We start from the raw sequence: 22,925 nt of genomic DNA on the forward strand, positions 1-22,925 counted from the left end.
CATCACAAAAGGCAACATCCAGTTGGAGAAAATTAAAGCTTTTCCCTTGATTTGAATGTAAATATTCGGCTAACACAACAAAATGCATCTTTTGGAGGAAAAAACACTGCATTTAGACAACATCTTCCTCACTTAAAATGAAGAAAAAAGAAATCAGCTGCACTATAACTAACAATTAAGTAACAGAGTTGTTAACAGACTGATTACCATATATATGAAGAATCCTACTAATGAACTGCAATTTACATATTCAGTCATTAGAGTGGATGGGCCAATTTAAGAAAGGTGTCTCCTCTGCAGAAATTTCAGTCCTGATTTCAGTCTTCAGTCATGGAGACTACAGGCTACAGCAAATGATTTCCTCCCACTCATAAATCAAGAGTGACTTCATAAAAACAAAGGAAAAGAGAAACAAACTCATCGCACTTAACTACCGTCGCCACCACAACGGAGTGGGGAACTGAATCCATGCACTGCATGGTGCTGGAGCTCTGAGATAATTCTGGCAATGAGAAAACAGTAACGAGCCCTGTTTCCTAAAATCCTGATTGTTACACCACCTCACGCTACTGCATGCTACTCTGAGAACTAATCGCAGTGCTTCTGAAGTTAACCGTGCCACTGCATGGAGAACAACCGGTGCATCTGAGTGGTGAGATGGAAACACACCCTACCTTGGGCTGGAATGCTCCTTGGAGTGAGCCAAAGGGGCCCGTCGGAGGGATCATGGGAGGAATACCTGATACAGCTGGAGGATAGGAGTGAAACAGCTGAAACAGAGAAAGAGAGGGGAGCATAAATGCGTGTGAGCTACAAAACAAGGGCAGGCAGCTCAACGAGACAGCGAAAGCATTCCTGCAGAGACAGGGAAATGGTACATGGAGGAGCGCTGGAGATGTGATCCCGCCGCGACAATGTTAGTTAAAGCAGTCAATGGGATGTTCACAAATGTCATGATGTTCACTTCAGAGCTTAAAAGCAGTTCCAAAATCATACAGCCAGCAACCTGGCCTCTGCACTGGGCCATCGCAGCTGAGGCTTTTGTTGTGCAATGACTGGTTTTTAAATTGGATGGGGATTTTGAAGGGTTTGCGGAAGATTTCAAGAGAAAAGGCAGGGCCTGGCCAACAGGGCACAGAACGCTACTGTTTGAGTGGGAAACAAACCTGCACAAGCTCTAGGATATTGCATCATTAAAACCCCATTAGTATGCTAGGATTTTAATGGTTTCTGTCGGAAATGAGGAAAATATGCACAATTCTTACTTCATTAGCCTGTCTGAGAGGATATCCTGCCACTGCCAGCAGCAGCAGAGACAGATGAACTTAATTGCTAAAAAGGATTACTTATTAAAAAAGGCCAAAGTAGAACCCCCCAAAACTGGAGGGCACTGGTCTGATAGGACAGACCATGAGGCATAAAAAGAGGCAAATCTCCACTGATCTCAACGATCCCAGTGTATCTGTACTAAGACAATTCAGCAAAAACAAAGTTCTCCTGCGCTAACACAGACAAACACGTGAGAAACAAGCAAGTAAACCATCATGATCGAATCCTATCTGCTCTCTGTGGTCTGGCTGTGAATCTTTCCCTTGCACTGTAACACAGTCAGGTCACACAATTGCACAGGAACTGCAGAGATCACACACAAAACTGCTTTCTGGTAGGAGGTGGGGATTCAGAGCATCTCACTGCAAAGATGTTCTCACTGGGAAACCTTGGGATCTAGCAGGGGACGGCTGCTAACCTCACTGCTGCCAGCCAAACACCTGAAGGAGTTTCCTGGCTGAAATAATTTCACCTTGAACTCAGCCAATTGAAAATGAACCTCCTGGGTGCTGCTTCTGGGATCAAAATAAAGGACCAGTTGGCCAGCTGAACAGAAACAGCCAAAAGCTGGATGTGTGGAGGGGACAAACACTGAGAGAATCACATCCCACAGTAAATCAGCGTCACAAAGTTCTGAACTCAATGGACGTGTGTGCTTTTCTGAACCCTTTCTCTCAAAATCAGAGCTCCCCTTTCAACAGCTTCAATCTTGGAAGGCTGTTTATTCACCCTACAGGCACTGAGATATGGGAAATTATTTCAGTATGTCAGAGATATCAAGAGATTGTTTATTTAAAAGCATGGAACGAAGTCTCCTTTCGTAACGCATTTCTGTTGTTGTTTTCACTGCTCTTTAATTTGGACTTGCTCCTCTCCGTGATGCAGAAAAAAACTTCAGATGAGTTGCTGCTGGGCTGTGGGTATTTGAGAAATCATTGCAAGACATGTCCTCACTGACAGTAACTTTTTAATAACTAAAATGTGGTTTGAATCCTCCAGTGTCTTCTGTATTTAATTCTGTGCTTAATGGACTAATTTTGAAAGATGGAGCGAGGCTTAATATTCTATTATCTACAACTAATAATAAGGAATGCTTTTCTTAGTTTTATAACGACCGCTGAGTTAATTAAATTTGACCTTCCCCTGCTTTCTCTTTTCTAACGTACATCGATTTTAACTCTCTGACAAACATTCCTGCTCTCCTGCAGAGTTCATTTACAGGCTTTAACAACACTGCCAGCTTTTTTTGAAGATGCACCTGAACACACAGTGAAGATCTATTGCAGAAACTCACCCCTAAAGAAGGATCTATGGATGTGCCAAAGTTTCAGGTATTTGGAGGAGAGAAAAAGCCCTGGCAGGTACGCACTTATGGCAGCAAAAGGGGCAGGTCAGGAAACTGACGCAAGCAGCTCTGTACCTTCACAACCCACACTCTTCCTAGGAGTGATTACTGAAATGCTCTGGCTACCACGACCTTGCTGTAGCTTTAGCAAGGCTGCTAATCCAGTGAAATTTACTGCCATCATGTTGATCTTTGGCATTAGCTTGCTAAATATCCAGCAGACGCCAACTGTGATTACTCTGCAATAACTTCATTAGGACAAACCTTTCCTGAAGGAAAGCAGGGGAAGCTTAATGCACCAGGGCTCTGCTGCTCTGCCTGTGCCAAGGCCAACATCCCGGCACCCTGGCTATCACAGAACCACTGGAAGCTTGACCTTACTTGAACAGAGGTAATACTGAGACCTGCAGGATTCACCATGAGTCTGAACACAATATCCAGCTGAGGACTATTTCACTGTTTCCTACTTTACATATCAACCTTTGTGCTTTCTTTCTCCAAAACTCATTACTTATTTCCCATTATTGCCCTTATTGCCTGAATCAACACGGCACGTTCAGGATAATCTGTCCTTTGAATCCATGTAAAGCTACACAAACAAGAGTGCAGTTTTGCAAACAGTGATGCAAACAGCAGCGTGACCCTTCTGAGTGATTACCCTCGGCTTAAATGTTTGCCTCACACTCCCACAGGTGTGATCCTGCAGGCACTCACACACTGTACGCTTAACCAAGGTGTCAGGAATTAATGGGACTGTTCCCATGGGCTACAGGCATCAGTTATGAGCAGGAACTGCGTTTAATCAGGACAGCAGAAAACATCACACCATCATCTTAACCAGTCTTCTCGCCCAGTTCCACTTCTAAGCAAAATCAACATATGAAGCCAAATGCTTTGCAAATTTCTGAATGCTGATGCAGTACTCCTTCTCTCATCAAAATATCACTCCTGGATTTAGAAATTCTTGTCCAAATGAATGAAATACCTGCCTTTGTTGGTATGAAGAAGGAAATGTCACCCATCTTTCAGCAGCAAATGAATCAGTAGATTCTAAACCTTAAGAGCAGAAGCTTTGCAATTCGTATTGAGTTCATCTCAATACACAACATTTTTGGTAGCTCTGAGATAAGCGTGTCTAGTGCACAGCTGGACCGCCTCGCTGCCATCAAGCAGAGCACAACCAGCCCAGTAGGTCAGACAGGCTTTTGAAATGGGAAGAACAGACAAGCTTTCAAATTCTATAAAACAAAACATGATATATTAGAATAGCCATTAGATTCCCTAACCCTCAAGGGTTTGTATGATAGTTTGACGTTTTGTTTCAGATTTCTCAGGGAAAAGATCATTCTTAAGTGCTTTTGGCACCACCGAAACACGGCAATGAAACTGCTGCTCTGTACTGCTTCACGCTACGGTCACCTCTTGCCTCATCTTTCTCACAGCAAACCTGTCTTCCAGTGGTGTATGAGCAAGAGATCTTTTGATTGGAAAAGCTGATACTGCATCTTTATCAGAAACAAGCACCAGAAAATGCAAGCCTTCAAAAGCCAAAGCGATCAAGAACGATAATGGTAAATCCTGGAGTGATGATTAGGGAGAGATTCAACACCGTGCCATTGGTCGAGTGGTGATCCCAACCCACCACAGAAAAGCAATTAAGTCAGTTTTAAACAGAGTAATAAAACTCACACTGTGACGGTAGAAGGGGTCAACTTTTGTAGGGTATTTGTCAAACTGCAAAGGGATCAAAGCACAAACTAGTTACTTTCTATTTCGTTGCTTCATTTCTGTTGGTAACACAGACTAATTCCCTATTATTAGGCAACCAACAGAGAGGAAAAATACGCAGAAAATGAACTTCCAGTGAAGCTGGTTTGGGTTTTTCTCCCTTCAAAGTATAACGAGGTCTTTACGAGCTGGGAAAACGGAGGAGGCATCAGAGTGCACCACTCCAACCACCAGGGATTCCCAGGCACGAGCGCCCCTTCGGCCAGCAGCCTCATCCCTCAGCCCCTGCGCTGCCACTGGCTCTATCACACACGCAACAGCAGTAGGGAAAGGACCGCCCGTCCTGTGCTCCCCAACCACTCCTGGGCAGCTCTTTCCCCACCACCTGGCAAACTCTCAAATGTTCGTAATAAAGAATAGAGTTGTGCTCTACTTATCCTCACATTTCTGCCTGGGGTACGCACCATGGGCGGTGCTGGCGTCGGCATGATGGCAGTGGGTGGGATGGCGTGAGGGAAAGGCGTGAAGGTGTGCTGGTGTGTGTGTTGGTGTGTGTGCTGGTGCTGGTGCTGGTGCTGGTGGAACTCGGTCCTCAGGTACGGCGGTGGGCCCAGCGAGGCCCCGCGATCCGCGCTCTGCGAGGCCAAAAACCGCGTGTTTAGTTCCTGACGGAGAAGATCTTGTTCTGAAACACAAAGCAAAGCAACCTCTGTCAGCTCAGGGACTTGTCCACACCTTGTGCCAACTTCTGCTGGCTGCGGTGGTGACGTTCTACATTAAGCTTCCTCACGGTAAAGCATGACGCTGCACAGATTAAGAAAGCTCCTCCAGCTCTTCCCCAGAGGCCACGCTGAGAGAAGAAAGCCTCCAGTTCCCCTCTCTCATGGACCCTGCCTTCACTTCAGTGTTCATCTGAGGCGCAGCGTGAAGGTTCTCCTTAAATTCCTGGACACGTCCCTGAGCAGTGTGGGTAAGAACACTGGGAACAGAGTGGCCGCAAACACAGCTCCCCTACTTCATGGACAGGAATTGTATTACCAAAGTGCTGCTCATCCTCAATATTCATCCCTCAGATCCCTCTCAGTGAGCTGGGAGAAACTGACATCTTCACACAAAGTACAACAGAGCACAGTTTGCTCCACTTCTAGCTGCTCCCCCCAGCCCTGCACAAACCCGACCTCAGGACGCTGTGTGCATGGCCACCAGACTTCCCCCTGGCCAGGCTGGCTGCAGGGAAGCAAGGCTGAGCACAGACCACAGCTACAGCACAGACATCTGCTACAGCGTTCACAGATTTTGGGTGGCCCCATATGAACTCTGAAGTGGTTTTACCCTGGGGAGCAGACAGAAAAGCACAGGCTTCCAAAAATTCTTCATTCCCGGGTCAGAAGAGAAGTCACTGGGAAAGTCTGGGTGGTTTTTGCTTTTGACATCGACCCAAATCGTTCAGCGGCGAGTGACCCCTCTACCCAACCAGCAGCTCTCACAGAATGGACCCAAAAGGAGTTATTTTGACTACAACTGGAGATTGAGTTTCCTTTGCCACACTGGGGCCACGATCTGTCTGTCTCTTACCTGAGTAAGTGCTACCAGCTGGGTGTCCTGGAACCTGCAGGGTCCCTGACGTCAATGGAGGTGGAGGAGGCAAAGCCGTAGGAGGGGCAAACATATTGGGGTGATGTGGGTGTGCGGGGGGCTGGAGGGTGGGCGTGAAGGTATGCAGTGGGCTGTGGCTTGGTAAAGAGAGGGGGAATGGTGAGGCGGAGGGGTGGTGAGATATGTGTGGAGGGGGAGCCTGAGTCTTGGCAGGAGTGCTGCTTCTGCTGCTGCTGTTAACAAAAAGAAAAGCAATTAAGCACTGCAAAGAAGAGAGAAAAGCTCTAAAAGCACACATACTCTACCCCAATGTACTATGCATGGCTCACGATAAACCTGCCACTAATTAAAGTAATACATTGCAAATACAAGTTATTATTCTGTTTTTCTATCAGTATCACCGAGACACTCCTTTCTTCAACCTCTCCCTCATCCAGCATCTCTTACTGCCTATGCTCCTTCCACACCAAAACCCCAAGACATGTCTCCCTCCCTCTGAGAGGCTGGGATTCTGTCCTCAACAACAGAGGCACAGCACACAAAGGAGTAATCAGCTCTGCGCATTCATTACTTAATTATCGGGTCCTTTCTACATGACTGCTTCTGATTCATGTTTTCAGGCAAATGAAGCTCAACATCAGTGATTGCTGCATTAATAAAAGTTTAATTTCTCTGCTATGACTTAGAAAGATGGAAGAGTGTGGAGAACGTGAAATGAAGTTGGGAAGGCAACAACAGATACATGCTTATTATTCTGTTAATGAGTCTCCTTACCCCCACAATATAAAGAGAGTTGAATCACCACAATAAATACACAGGATTATACTGGTTGCAATTTTTCAGGTTTCATTCCTTAGCAGGGAAAGTTTCCAGTATAATCACACAGTGCTTAATCCCACTTGTCGTTATTTCAAGTAACGACACGTTTACATTGCAGTGGCTTTTAAAGACGAGCAATACCAATTTGGTTAAAAATAAATACAAGCCTTCAACAACTCCCAGTTTTAGTCAAACCATGAAGCAACCATCTACTGGTTCACCAGGTCAGGAAGGATGCCATGTGCCTGCTCAGATTCGGGGAAAGGTGAGGCACTGCTGAGAGCACTGTGTTGCCACAGGGGAAACCTGAGGTCTGTGACTTACAAAGACATTATGGGATCCTGTAACACGTTGCTTAATCTCCATTAATTTTGTTATCCCCCTACAAAAGGTGGGGATTATCTCTGTGTGGCCAACTGAGGTGAAAAACACTGAAGACTGCAAGGTGTTGTCAGTGTGGGAAGAAATTAAGCCCGAATGTCATCAGTGTAAGCCTATGCCAAGCTGTCAGCAGGGCTAACAGCAGCTGCACCGTATTTCTTGCCCTAGGGCATGTCAATAGTTGGGGAAAGCAGAAGAGGTTTACAGGGAGGCAAGGGTAAAAGCAGAGAGCCTTCAGAGAACAGCTCAGCCTGCAAGAATTGGGATTTTGTTCCACTGGTCTATGTTGCATGAAATCCCCTTCAAAAACCTGAGTGTGTAAGGACAGGCAGGAAAAGCAAAAGCAAATTAACACAGAGCTTGAGATTACCAAGCACTGCTGGGAACACCAGAAAATAAAGCGATTCTGGCTCATTTTAAGGAAGAATCTGAGGAAGAGGCCACAAATCCCCCTCAATTTCCCACAGATGGGGTGGGATGCGCTGTCACCTCTATCCTAGTTCCCCCTCCAGGCACCATAAAGCATCACCACCGGAGGCAGCAAGTTTGCAGAGAGATGCGGGCACACGCGGCTTTCCGCTCGCCTACCTTAAGCTGTTGAGGCTTAAACTGCTGCTGTTGTAGGCAGAGAGCGGCTGCGAGAGGCTCTGAGCGGCCGGATGGGGCTGCACTGCAGGGAGGTTGGGGTGGGCCGGCTGCACCGGGGACTGCGGCCGCGGCGGGTGCTGCACGGGAGGCTGCGGCGCGGGCGGACGGCTGGGTTCCTCCGGGGCTGGAGGCAGCTGTGCGGTCGGCGGTGGGGCTGGTGGGGCCGGAGCCTCCGGCCGTGGGGCGAGCGCGGGGCTGGGGCAAAGTACCTCCGGCTGTGGTTCCAGCTGGGGCTGGGCCAGAGGCTGGGCCACCTGAGGGCAGGGGTCTTTAGGCACCACGGGCTCAAGTATTGGGTCTTTGCTGCTGTCCTGGCTCTTCTCTTGGCTCCTCTCTAGTCCTGATATCTTTGGGACAGCTGGCCCCCTAGCACCAGGGTCGGCATTTTCAGCGAGCGTACTGACTCCTAACTCTTTATCTGCAACAAAAAAGAGAGACAGAACAGGTGAGTGTGTGACTACACGGGCAGAACCAAGCGCAAGCTATCTGCCAGAGCTGCACTCCAGGCAGACACATTTTGGTTTCATACTGAATTGAACCCAAACAGAAGCAATTTCCAGCAATGTCCCTAATCCTCAGGTCCTTAATATTTCTTCTCCTATTGCACCATAACAAGAAAGTTTCTGTGTGTTCGTTAATGCATGAAAAAAGCAACTACACAAAACTTGAGCACAGTGGCTCTAAAATTCTCCAGTCAGACCTCCCAAAAAACACCGCATCTGTCTGAAGGCAGATGCCCTGAAGTGCTCATTTTGTTTTGTCCTGTGCATTCAGCACAGCAGACACCGGGTTTGTTGCACCGGCCTCCCAGCTCACGTCTCCTTGGGATTCATTTCCCACTCTGCCAGTGCAACCACTGATCATGAAAGAAAATGAGGCCGTTACAATAAACACGTGACTCCAAGACTGCGCTGTGCAACAGCCCCGATGAACTTTTGAGGCTGGGTGTAATCATCTGCATGTGTGTTTGGCCAAAGCAGTCTCCCTCAGTGACCATATAAAATGCAATGCAATTACATAGGGATACATGTACAGAGCTGGGAAAATCCCCAGGGGAGGGCTGTGCAGGATGCCCAGCATCACTCCCTGCCCAGGAGCACCTCTCTGCGCCATCTACACCTGTGCTTACCAACAGCACTGCTATTGCTTGGGCTTCCAAATGAGCAGAACAGACAGACAGGGAAAATGCTATAATTTTGCCTCGATTTTCTTTTGGTGGCATTAATTTTGGAGACTGTTCTTCAGAAGAATGGCCAACAAAGTTTGGAGGGTGACATACTTAGTCCTGAAATACGTCATCTTTAAAGACATGAGCCGGGCAGCCAGGCCGCATGTGTGTGCATCTGCTTCTCTCCTTCTTCCCCCAACAATTCTCAAAATAAACCACCTGCTACCAAAGAGAAAGCCTGCTCACTACCATTATTTTCTGTTATTGTTCCTCTATCATCACTCCCTCACCAACCCACTGAGGGAGGAAATGCACTGTGAGCTCTGTGCCTTATTACACAAATTCTGAACATTAAAATGCTTACTGGTTGGAAGACAAGGCTTCCTTGGTTTGGCTGGCCACGGAGCGACTTGTTTGGGTCCTCCAGCTGTGTCTCTTTAATACTAATGACTGCTATTAAAATTATAACACTTGCTACGCTGGAGTTCTCCTCACTGGGGCTTCACAGAGACCTCCCACTTCAATCACACCCCCAAACTTCTGCCAACGAGTATTTGGAAGAATGGTTTGAGTTGGAAGGGTCCTTTAGGATCATGTAGTTCCAATCATGTAGTTCCACACCTCCCTCTACAACAGGTTGCTCACAGCCCCATCCAGCCTGGCCTTGAGTGCTTCCAGGCTGGGGGCATCCACAACCTCACTGGACAACCTGTTCATCTGATGAACGACACCCCTGTGAGCAAGTTCAGGGGAACGCTGCCAACACAGGGTTGGAAAAGTGAGCATCAGCAGCTGCCGTGGGAACTGGGAGCCTTATTTACGTCAATATTGCATAGCAATGGTGTAAAGCTGGACTTACAGCTTTGGCAATTACAAAGATGAAGTATATGGGAAACACACGAGATTTAAAGGACCCGGGGACAAGCACCCAGGTTTCCAAATAATCTTCAGACAGAAAAACTTCACTCATTCATCTGCCAGTGCTAAGGGATAAAATGAAGAAATGTAATAAATTAACACACATTCAGCAAGAATTGCTGACGGCTGAATTGGTCAAACCTTGATGTGAAGGAGAACAAATATCTACGATGAGAAGTATTTCTCCAGGCCACACAGAAGGTACACAGCGTTTGCCAACCTGCCCATCACTGGAATTGTTGGAGAGGGCTGCGCAGGGATGTGTCAGAGACTCTTCCTCATTTGGGTTTCTCATGCAGAGAGCCCATCAAACTGTGCCAGGCCCGTTAGTAAGTGGTTTGCTGGCCCTGTACAACAGCAGCAGCCCGGTGGAGACTGCTTTAATGGCTCATGAATAGGAGATGGGACAAAAGGGAGCTGCAAGGGAGAACTGGGGAGAGACAAACAAACGGAGTTGTTTGACGAGGGCGCACTGTGGGAGTACTCAGCCTGTAATGAGCACCAGGATCTCCTTGGGCGTTTGGATCAGGCCATGGTGGCAACAGGGAGACTCCAGAGGAATAAAAATAATAACTCTGCCGTATGCCCCAGGTCTTCTTCATTGCAATTGTGTTGCAGATTATTGCATTCATTCTTCGGCTCAATCTTGTCTGATCAAACATTATTCTAAGTTAAAGACTGATCACTGAATGTGTTAAGACAGGAGCCCAAAGAGGAAAGAAACGAGCAATAGATTGTTGAGAAATAGTTTCCTAGACCTTACAGGCTTAAGAATGATGACATTTTGATTTTTGACAGAAAGCTGCAATAATTAGGGCTTTGAGGGCCTCGTTTAGTTATTAGAAATTCCCTTCCAGTTGAATACAGTAGGTGGGGTGGTCTGAAAACTCAGTTGAGGTGATGCTTCTGAAGCTACAGGGAATACCTTGTGCTTGGTGCAATCATTAAGTCTTTCCATTTGATATCTTTAGAGTCTCTGGTGTGGATAAGATTTATTCAGCACTACTCGCTGCCGGGAATTCAGTTCCTCCTCCCCTGGAGAGAAGGGGAGAGGAATCCTATCATCTCCTGGGTACTCTTTGCTGCTTACATCTTCATTACACAGCCCCTTAAGCACCGTTCCTGTTAGTTCATGGCTTAGAAGATACTGCATTCAGTAACATAACACTATTCCAAGTGTCAAACCCTGAATGTGTGCACACCTTCCCCTCCCTCTTACCTCTCTGCATCTAAGCATCCACCCCACGACGCCATCAGATGTCCTGCAGCCTCTCTGAGCCTTGCAAATTCTCCACATGCATCCCTGATAATTATGCTACATGAATAAGAAAGAATTCCTCAACCCACAACTTTTCTTTTGGGAGCTGAAATCCCACATCAGTGATGAACACAACCAACCGTGCGTTTCGTATGCAAGGCTCAAGTCCTCAACAACAGTACTTCACAGCCATAAGTACACCATCACTCTTTTCCTACCAACACATTACTTATGAGTGCTGACTGACTCACAAAAACCAAGGGGAAAACGTCCTTTGTGCACCCACGACAAGCTGACTTCATTTGATGGCAGTCTCCATACTCTGTTTTGGATAAATAACTGTGATGTAACTTCTGTGCTGGCAAAGGCTCCCCTTGTTCCACTGGACTGCTATTGCATCCAGCAGCAGGCAGTCTTTTAACTGAGAAAGGAACAAAGCCACAGTTCCATGTTCTTTGAAGAATGAAGAAAAACGCTGGCTGAGCTCGTACCACCCAGACAGCACATGCAGCTTCCATTATCTTCCTTTCCTGTTTTGCCCTCTGATGTGTCTTAAATCTGAAATTCCTCTGTTTTTCACTTAACACACAAAAAAGTGGGGATCACACAAGACGCAGGGCTCGGTCCCCTCCAAGTAACACGAGTGCAGTTATCCCTTGCTGTGTCTGCGTGGTTATTGTTTGGTTTGTAGGACCAGACAAGGCCACACTGAAGTCCTCCAAGCAAACCAAATGACCGCAAGGGAACTAGAGGGACTCATCCTATGGAAGTGCCATGAACACACACACACACACGTGCACTGCAGTGAGTCTGCATACATGTATGTCACGTGTAATACACACACACTTGTTTTCCAACCCAGATCTGTTATATGCATACATACAGATAACAAAGAAATACACCGTGCATACAAACACTTCCATAGAAAGACGTGGATTTTTATGAAGAACACAGGTTATATGCAGCAAACACCTGACATGCCGCTGTCTGTCTGCCCAAGGCATAGTAAAATTTGACCCACACTCTGTGTTCTGGCTCCTTTGTACCACATAGGTGATCCAAAAGAGCTACAGGATGGCCAGGGGCAGCCATTGGGAGCATCACAGCCACACAACGAAGCCCTAAGCATTCTTCAGCCAGCACAAACATCTTGCTGAAATTCACCACATTTTACATTCCAGAGGTTCACCAGTTCAGTGCACACACTACTTTTCCCTGATCAGGTGTTGTCTGCAGACAGGTTCTACGTTTGCACTGAAGACCAAACCTGCTAAGCTCCAAGCTGGCTGCTCCCTGAGTGGCAGCTGAGCACACACGAATCGGGCATCTCTGACCTGACTGGGCAGTCCTTGGGAATGCAGTCCTTAAACATCAGGCGTGGTGCTGCCAACACCAATTTAGAGGCCAAATGTTTATTTTTGAAACCCAAATCATCCACCTTTTCCATGCACAGTTTGCTTTGAAAACAAGAACACACAGCACTCAGCCCCTAGTGCTCCCCTTCACATCAAGATTTATTCTTTCCATGTCTGCTTTGGGTCATCTTGAGAGAGCAATTCAGAATCAATACCGACTCTTCTAGAGGATGCTGGATAAAGCTCAAAAGTCCTTCCTGCAGAAGTATGGAAACTATCAGAGTTTTCACTCTCTTGCACCTGCCTGTGTGCTCTTTGGGACTGAGCATTCAGCCTACCAAGGAAATCTTACATTTTTGTAGCATTATTAGATTTAAGAACAGCACGTGTTTTCTTCTGCTTCTTCAGTACGTTAAGCTCTGCTCCTGACAATATAATCTGTCTAGCCAAGATTTTCTGGTAACTTATTTATGCAAGACAAAAAAACACACCTTTCAGAAAACATAAAATGAAATGCTTCGGTTGTAATACGGCGGTTGGTGCAAATTATCTCAACCAATACAAGCTGCCCTAAGTTTTCTGAAGTCAATGGGATGCAGAGAACGTACACCCTGCTGACCGCCAGCCTTGGGATGTGTACTTCCACAAGCATCCTACATGGCTTGGAATAATTAATCAGATGTAAGTCCTGACTGTACATTTCATATTGATTAGACATCAGTCAATGAAACATTTGGATAAATAAAGGCAGGTGACAGAAACTATTACTGCGAAGGACGGGGAAGATCGTTGGCCAGCACGTATCAGGAGGGCCCCAGAGTGCTTCATCTGCTGTACTGCATACAGAATAATCTGCTAAAAACAACGCTTCATTTTTAGCACACAGCCATCTTTCATCCTAATTTCCAAAGACGCTAACAAAGTATTTGATTATGCAAATTAAAAACACGCATTTGAAAGTGTGTTGCAAGCCGCTCTGTCATCTGCTGATATCAATTATCCCACAGCAAGCAGGTATTTAGTACGACTGAGTAGCAAGACTTGTGACACACTTTGTACTTAATCATGAAACAGAAGAAAAATCATTCAGGACAAAAGATTTTGCTACCTCCTGTTAGAAGTGTTTCTCTTCTGCATGGAAATGGATTTAATTGTCAACAATGAAGTTGCAGATCAATGAAAAGAAACACTTAATGGAATTGCACGAGATGCTGACAATTCTTCAGTCACTGAGCTGCTGCTGGCCTTGATTTGAGAATGCAGAACCCTCCAATATTTCACATGAAACAAACTTATTTCAGCCAGCCTGTTACACAGAACATAGGCCATAAATGTAACTCCTACATCCTGTATGCTGTGAGCATAATACTGAAATCACTCCATGTCTGATTTTTTTTACCATGTCTTTACTTAGCAAAAAGGAATGGGATACAGCTTTCCAGAGGAAAACAAAGTGCAAAACATCCAGACGCTCCTGTCCTACAAATCATGGTGTTTTACTTAATAGGAAAAAACTGCATGCATCTGTAGCATCCTAATGGAACCTAATAGAAAGCAACACCGGAACTCGATCCTGCTTCAACACACGTGTGCACACATATACACAGCGAGAGCTTCACTTCCAACAGGGGAGATCTCTTGGCTTCCCAACCTTTCCCAATAGGTAGTGATAAATTACTCATTACCTGTGCAGCTCTGAAGCAGTCAATCACCACCTACCAGCACCAGAGTTTATTAAAGCGGATTCTTCTTGAGCAGAATGGAAATTTCCCACATAGAAAGTAATGCTGACAAATTAATTGGGGGCTATTCTTTGATAATACAGGGTTTGAGCACAACAAGCTTTCGCTTCCTGTTTCAGTTTTGTGCCTTAATTAAAGAAGTATAGGGCCTGTAATCACAGCATTTGTAAAGCACACCCAGGCTCACAGAAACACAGACAACCCCTTCTACATCAGGATGAGGATCTACCTTTCCTACCACTGGATTTTCCAAAGCAGATGTAAAACCTCTGCAGTCAGCAGAGGTTAAATAACCTGCCCAGCACTTGAGAACTCATGCTGATCTCTGGTAAGGCTGGCTTACACACAGAAGCAGGAGATTTTCCTCCCAACTTTCTAAAGTCACAGTAATGCACCACGGGCTTGTTAGGTGCATAAATCTCATCTGAGTAGTGTAAAGTTATCGCCCATTGCAGTAAATTTCTAAGCATGTCATAGGAAAATATTCCTTCCACAAGGTTTTCCTTCCTCACCTTTTAATTCCACTTGGTTCTTGCCAGTCTGTCAGAGACTTTCTCTGTAAGTCACAGAACCACAGAATCACCAAGGTTGGAAAAGACCTACAGGATCATCCAGTCCAACCAACCATTCATCACCATCACCCATTCCTTTAGAAGAGCGTCTCCCCCTTTTATCTCCACTGCAAGTTTTTCAGCTCCTGTCTTCCCACTCTTTCTTCCTACAAGTTCACCCACGTTCCTAATCCCTTCTCCACTCTCCTGCTAACCTGCTCACCCCGCAGGTTTCTGCACAGGCTGACAAGGACTGCTGGCCAGCAGCTGCACGGATGCCCTACACCGAAGCATTTCACCCCTTCCACCCCACTCACCGCTCGGCTCCTCGGCTCCAGACCACGTCGCCATTCCCAGCCAGCTGGGGCAGAGCTGGGGACGGTTTGCATTAAACACCTGCAGCACTGCCCCGCTGCTGGTCTCGGCCTGTCTCAGCTACTGCAGGGCGTCCTGCCGAGGCCTGCATGTTCTGAGTTAACACACTGCCTCAGGTGTGTCTACACTCAATCTCAATCCCTGCTCTCTCAGCTGGATGAGGTTTCTTCACCGTTTAACAGCTCTAACAACCTTACAGCACATGTATGTGCTGCTGCTTGCCCTCCTGGCTTTTGCACTGACCAGCTCAGGGCACAGGACTTCACACTTGAGCAGCCCTTAAACCAACCCTGCGTTGCAAAGAGACGATGATGAAAACAACCCAACTCCTTGCTCTCCATTCTTCAGCCACATTTTGCTCCTTGCTTTGCAACCACTCAGCTTCTGCAGCCGCCTTTTGCCCAGGAGCTTGCTGAATCTTTTTTGCAGTGTCTGCAGAAATGACAGCCATTTCTTGGCTACTTTGACACTGCAGAGGAACTCAGAAACGTCTGCCCCAGCCCAATGCCAGGTTGGGCTGGCTCCCAAACGGTGCCTTTCCTCAGTCCTCTGGCTGTCACACTGCACCCCACGGCCCACCCAGCTGCCCCTCAGCGCTGCCAAGAGGCAACGAGGTGGCAGATCAGGACACCAAGCAGTGAAAAGCAGGGAACAGTGAGGCTTCACCATTCCCTCCAATTACCAATAAGGATGGGATAACCTCATCACAAGATTAGCTCTGCCACAGGGGTTGGGAAGAAAAATGTTTGGGGCTTCTCTATCAGCCCCCCTCCTTACTACTGGTTTGTTCTGGCCATGCAGCTGCAGTGCTCTCCTGAACGCTCATCCCATCCTATGCAGCAGGATTGCTTCAATAAGCTTGAATAAAACTGGCTTTCAAAAGCAGCTTGAAAAGTATCACCTTATGAACACTGATCGAATGTAGCCTGACAGCTCAGTTTAATATATGAAGGACAAAAAAGATCAGTGCGGCGTGTTTATATAGAAAAATAACACATTTATTCCCCCTGAGAGGTGTCATACCCATAACTCACCAGACACATAACACTGTTTCCTTTGTGAATTTGTTCTTTAGAGCCAAGAATTTTCAATTCTGATTTTAAAGGCACGATGTCAGTAAAAACACAGAGCACAAAACCCCAGTGCCCCTCCTGCTAACTCCAAGGCAAAGCTCAGCAGGAACGGCAATGCACACTTTTAATTACAACAGTTTTGGTCCTTTGTGTCTACAGGAAAACTTCACTAAGCCTCCAAATTGCAATCCCAACGTTCAGTGTTTCTTAGCAGCATTCTCACACTTGGGCACATTTTGCTGTGTTTCCAGTATTACAGAGGAAAGGGCTGATGGCAGCCAGCTGCTTAAGGCAGCACTGCTTAGGTGGGATTCTTCTTGTCCGGGTCATATTGATAAGTGTAGAACTGAGAGTTCAAGCTCCCTGCTCACCCCAGCATCTCTGTAAACATCTCTTGGTTTCGTAGCTTTTTTAATTGTCTGAATTTCTTCAGTTGTGCTAAAACACATCCCATGAGTTTGTTCTATTTTAAAACATAAAAAAAGGGTCAAAATAATTGAACAGATTTGTACATACAGCTGTAATGTAACTAAAGATCTGCCCGCCCGTTCTGTGTTCCACTGCTTTCAGACCACGGTTGATAAAAGCTTTCCTCTGAAGCTAAACGCGACTGCATACCACATTCCTCCCAGGTGGGACAGTGGTAGAGGACTTGAAAGAGTTTATACTAAGTAAAATAGAAAATAATGTAAAATCAAGAAAAAAACACAACACCATCAGCAGCTCTTTGGCATGCACCAGTTTTGCTCTTACACCATTCAGCAGCATTCTGTAAACAGGAATGTGACATGTCAATGAAGCTTATATAATTCAAGAACTGAAACGTGTTCAGCTTTTTTATTACAACCATTTATAGAGGAGCATCATTACCTCCTGCATAATTTGGTGCAGGTAATAAGAGCCCCTTATGGTCTGAAGACCTTATGATGCCTTCTCTACCTCTGCAAGGTGACTGCAGAACTACTTGAAAAGGTTTGCTCTGCCTTGACATCTTGTTTTCTTGACCATGGCTCTCCCCAGCCTGCTCTTGACATCTGCTGGATATTGACTGGCTTGCTCCGATTACTTGAACTAAACGGACTGCAGTCGGATGGCAGCCCTCCCAGTCACTGAAACTGTGTAAACAAACGGAATGAAATCTATTTGCTTAAATCAAATTAATTTCCAGACACGGAGGTGGGGTGATGACGGGAACCTGGCAGGTCTCAGAGAGATGTCGTTTTGTGCCAGCCAATCTGTATGAATGTTATTTGCAATCAGAAAGGCTGTGCTGCCGATCAGCTCTGGTTTCACATACCTCAGGACAGCTGGGGGCCTCCTGGTAGAATAAATTTTGGTACGGTAAAAGGTCCATTATATCCTAATTGCTCCACACAACAGGAGATGCTGTAACAGAATCAGCTGAACCACTTTTGCTACACTTACCCATGACATCGGGCTTTTTTTTTTCTTGTGAACATGTGAGAAAAGATTTTGCAAGAGAGTTTTTGATAGGGCTACATAGGGCTACTGACTCATTGAACAGTGTATGCCCTCTGAGAGACCCCGAGGAGCAGTATGTGAGACACCAAACATCCCCACGCAGTCAGCCTTCTCCTGAACCCCTCTGGATGATCACCTTGTAACACGCAACAAAGGTCTGATGGTGCTCCTGGGGACATCACTTCTACAACAGCATGTAAGTTCTGCTTGAACAAACACTTAGACTTCAGTGAGCACAACTCACAGCAGTTGGCAGAAAATGAAATTTGTGGCTCTATTTTTTTATTACAAGGACAAGGGGGAATGGTTTTAAACTGAGACAGGGGAGGTTTAGGTTGGATATTAGGAAGAAGTTTTTCACACAGAGGGTGGTGAGGCACTGGAACAGGCTGCCCAAGGAGGCTGCGGATGCCCCATCCCTGCAGGCATTCAAGGCCAGGCTGGATGTGGCTCTGGGCAGCCTGGGCTGCTGGTTGGCGACCTGCACACAGCAGGGGGTTGGAACCAGATGATCACTGTGGTCCTTTTCAACCCAGGCCATTCTAAGTGAAAGCAAAATCCTAGTGAAAGCGCAAAGCAGGCATTGAGGGACTTGGGAGCTAGTGAGGATCAGCTACCAAGGTACATGTTGGCTTCTACCCCTACAGAACACTAAATAAATGCTGAATTGCTGTGAAAGGCCTTTTGCACATTGGAAGCCTCAGTGCCCTCCTTTACTCGGTGCTCGCTTATTGCCTTGCCCTTAATGAAAGCAGCGGAGCAGGATGTCAACTGGATTTTTTTCTTTATGACAGAGAAACTATCTGAGGAACAGTCGTATAAACATATCTTAAAGCACAGCAGCACCTGGGCTTTAACAAACTTAAGCACCTCCAGCTACTACATCAGCTTGGCATCCAGCCTGAACAGGTATCCTGTGTGTGTACCAAAGTGAACGATGAGCAACGACGTCCAGAGAAACACCAAAACTGCCACACACATCCTTCCACTATAAAGGTAATTAATTAGGTAGGATATGAGACTGACACCACCACGTCCAACAAATGGAAGAGACACCAGCAGCAGGGTGTAACGCCAGGGGCTGAAGACAACACCAATTGCTGCAGGGTTCTTTTGAAGTTGAAAAACCAGGAATTTTTTATGAGAACTGTAATCTTCAGTCTGTGCATGCTTCAAGACATCGTTTGAAAAATGTCCAACGCTCCGAACTTTTATTTTGATTCATGTTGAGCCGTGCTGAGGCTAATTATTATCCAGCAAATGGTGCATTCAAAGACTCACGTCTTGCACGCAGGGCTCTGTGTTGTTACCTCCACGTTGCAAGGAACTGTAATTCTGAAAGGATTAAAAGTTTACCAGCACAGCCATGTAAAGTAGAAAATGAATTGTTCGCTCTTCTCATCTCTGTTTGGAAATTAGATTACAGGCTCCAAGTGAGCTGAAATACAGAATGAGGCAAATCCGTGTGATTAGCTCACAGGTGGCCAGTGAGCCTTTTCTATGCTTCAAAGTCTAGCAGATTCCCATTAGCTGCAATAATAAAAAGAATGTGTACTTATCCTTCGGCCCAAACCCAGCCCTGTGCCAACACGGCTACCTGCTGTGCTAATCCTCAGAACCAATATAATCATCCCCAATTGTTATTTCATAAGTTTGCTCAGCTGTCACTGGGGAAATACAGCGCATGTGGCACAGATCTGTGCTGCGGACGATATGAGGAGCACATTGCTGAGCTGGGACAGCCCCAGCTGCCAGCAGCCGCTCCCTGCTCTGAGAGGAAAGGCTTTAAATACGTAGAGCCACTTCGTGCTATTTAATTGGGAGTGCTCCCTCTGAAGACACCAAAAGGGACACCACAGTAAGGCCAGCTGTGTAAGTCGCACGCGATGCAGCGCACCAGCACCACCATTTCATTCGGTATTGTTTGATCTCCTGCACTGAGCTCAGTGGCATGATGTGCACACACCTTGGCCATACCCTGCACACAACCACAGCACTTCCACAGCCTCTCAGTGTTCTTCTAGCCCCACACATTCTTTGACCTCCACGCTGCCACAAAGCAAAGCGAAGATCCCGATGTGCAGAGCATGTTCCACCTCAGCTCTGGGCGGACCAGGAGGAGGATCACAGTCCCACAGTTTTCCCCAACACTGCTGATGTCTCCATGCCACGCTCCCTGCTCAGCGCTACCCTTTGCCATGCAATGGGCTGCTCTGGGGAAGTGATATGGATTACAAGTAACCCTTCTTCCATTTCCTCTTCTTAAAACCATCTTTAGACTGAACCAGTAAAGCTTGCTCACAACGACACGGCTGCTGAAAGAAACATCTGCAAAGCCATCCCCAGCCCTGCCTCCAACGTGGCTCCATGCATGAGCAGCAGCTCCTGGCTCCCTCCTGATACACACACATTTCAGCAGAGACAGTCCTTAATACCCAGCAGGTGATACTTTGATTTGTGGGCTCATGGTGTGGGCTTGTTTGCACCAGCAGGCACAGTGTGCCCAGGTATGAGCCCAGGGATCCAAGAGCAGTGTGTGAGCTCTGCACCTAGCACGCCAGATCCCTCCCCCAGCAAAGCAGCTCCGTGCCTTCAGACGCTGGCAACCTCAGCTCTGCAAACTGCAGCCTAGGAGTTTCCACATTATTTGCATGGCTTGGAGATGCAAAGCAGCAATGCCCTACTCAACACAGCCTCATCTGTGCCTGCAGCCTGGAGCATGCTACCTGGAAGTCTCCCAGCTAGCAAAGATGAGCCATGGAGAAATGAGTTTGCATTGCTCGACGTTCATTTTCATCTCAATAGCTGCATGACTTCAATTCCATCTGATTATCTGTTCGTCTCCTCACAGGCCTCTGATGAACGACAACATCCCTCTCTGGACAGCACTGCATTGTGTGCTTGGCTTCCAGCAGCTTAAACTCCTGGAAGCAGGTACTAGCGATGCACGGGGTGCACACGATTTGGGGTTTTGCAGAGCTGGAATGAAAGTGGGTCCAACTTCTCCCATCACTCCCACCAGCACGATCGTGCCAAGCCCCCAGCCCCTGATCACAAAGCACTGTGTATTTTCCTAGGATTACATCAGCAAACTGCCAGCGTGTACATTTCCCTCTTAATTCCTGCAATTTAAAGCAAAACATTTGAATCTTGGAAATTAACCAAACCAGAAGGAGCTGATGTAGGTAATTAATGCTAGCTAAACAAATAGACACACCAGACAGATTTTTAACCAACTGGGATGTAAATATTTTTACTTTTGTGGATAATCATACAGTCAAATCTGTTCTACAAATATCCACAGTAATCCCTTTCCTTTTTTTCTCTCATTTGCTGCATGCCCCATGTGACGCAGTGTAGAAGTTCAGCTGCACAAACTAAAAGCACTTCCCAGCAACTCCGCGCTCGCAGTTTGGGTAACTGGTGTTCTTCCACATTCACGAGTCAACACAGCTAACCCTGCTGCACCACGACAGCCTTTACACCTTCCACATCACAGAACCCGACCCCAAGCTTCCTCTCAGTTGAGGTCCTCATCTGAATCTCTTGCTGTCATTCAGCACGGCGGTGAGGTCGTTCCTGGCGCAGAGGCAGAAGGAGAAAAGCCCATTTCCATAACCTGCTTTGTTTCAAAGCAGCGGAGAGCCAGCCCTGCAAGCTGTCAGATGCAGACAGCCTTACACAAATGTCCTAAAATCAATGGGGCTGCAGATGGCAGTGTCGAACAGAAGGCTCAACGCCTTACAAAGTAAATTAAGAATAGGCCCATCTGTAACATGAAATATCCATCTCGGGGCGAGGGGAACCTTTACAAATAGCATTTATTTAACTTCAAGAAAGAAATACTTTAAAATTAGGGGAAAAAAAATCATTTTCAATTTATAGTGTTTTCAGTTCTTTTCGCAAGGGAGATGAAACTAGAAACAAACATTCGCTGGGTGCTGGGAGACCAAATCAAGCACATATGATGTTTCAACAGCAGCCCAGTGAAATAATCAATAACTTCCAATTCACACTATTGACTTTTTCACATCCTCGCAGGCATGAAACTTCAGATGAAGGCATTAGAGTCACCAAATTGTTCCATTTGCTCTACTTCAGATATTTTACACTGATTTTTTATTTTCTTTTTTTTCATGACAGCATGGAAGTTTGTTCGAGAGAAGCTCTTGAGAGTCAAAGTAGGTTTTAACACCCCAAAACTTTCACACTTTGCAACAACAGGCACAACTTTGTGCTTCATTCTGGGACTTCAGGCTGGTTTATCAAGAGTCAAAGAGAAATGCCATACTTCTCACTCAGTTTTGCCCTCTTTTACCGTCTTCTAATTTAAAATGACTTCAGGAAGAGTTCGTGGTCCCAAGGAAGAATGCCTTTTTTTTACTACCTCTGCTTAATTAGAATTACCAAAGGTTGCACACCTATACGCTTCCACCTTTACCATGAAAAACCTTCCATGTCAGTGCAGCACAGCCCCAACACACACACACTTCCTGCAAGGCGCCGTCAGCTTTCCCTGATATCCCTGTCTTCATAAGAGATGGTTTTGATAACAGGATTCTGCACTATAGGACAGTCACAATAACAAATTGTTAGGACCACTGCAGAACAGCCAGAGCTCGTTAAGTCCTGGAGAACGTTTGCAGCTATTTTGGCACAGGCCTGATTTGTTCTGACACAGGAAAACCCCATTATTTCACCAGGTTTAACAGGTACTAGGTATGCTGAAGCACATACTTCTTACAAGGCTATGAGAAGCTTTTAGCAATAACCCTTCAGGATGTACTGGGCAAAGTGATTTTGCAATATCTCCAAATATATAGGAAAAAAATATCTGTGGAAAATCATCAGGACTCAGGGACGAAGCACTAGAGGAGAAGATTAAAGTTCTGTTCCAGCTCCCCGGGGACACTGTTAGGTCAGCATTTGTCCCCGTTTCCTCCTCCAAGTATTTAGATTATGAGCTCTTCAGCTCATGGGCTGGTGCAAAACAAGAATCAGTTCTTGCTTAAGGCCTCTTTCCATTGCTTTCATGAAAATACTGGCAGGGATTGAAAAAAGGTCAAATTCAATCCTGGCCTACCGCCACCACTCTGTGGTACAAAGGATGCATCTGAGTAAGAAAGTGAGTAAGAAAATGTAATACACAATGATTAA

General features: G+C 46.2%; 1 protein-coding gene across 2 annotated transcripts in view; it reads right to left on the minus strand.

Moving 5' to 3' along the window:
• Positions 1 to 22,925, minus strand: part of AUTS2 (activator of transcription and developmental regulator AUTS2) — a gene marked incomplete at both ends in the record, with an annotated part of 659,789 nt that overhangs the window by 15,837 nt on the left and 621,027 nt on the right. For both annotated transcript variants that reach the window (XM_079545344.1, XM_079545343.1), the window contains 5 exons: positions 675 to 770; positions 4,364 to 4,408; positions 4,867 to 5,087; positions 5,978 to 6,231; positions 7,787 to 8,264. In XM_079545344.1, coding sequence (XP_079401470.1) covers positions 675 to 770; positions 4,364 to 4,408; positions 4,867 to 5,087; positions 5,978 to 6,231; positions 7,787 to 8,264 — 1,094 coding nt within the window. The remainder of the gene's footprint in view (positions 1 to 674; positions 771 to 4,363; positions 4,409 to 4,866; positions 5,088 to 5,977; positions 6,232 to 7,786; positions 8,265 to 22,925) is intronic.

The sequence above is a fragment of the Tetrao urogallus genome (assembly GCF_951394365.1).
Source record: "Tetrao urogallus genome assembly, chromosome: 20".
NCBI classification, from domain to species: domain Eukaryota; kingdom Metazoa; phylum Chordata; class Aves; order Galliformes; family Phasianidae; genus Tetrao; species Tetrao urogallus.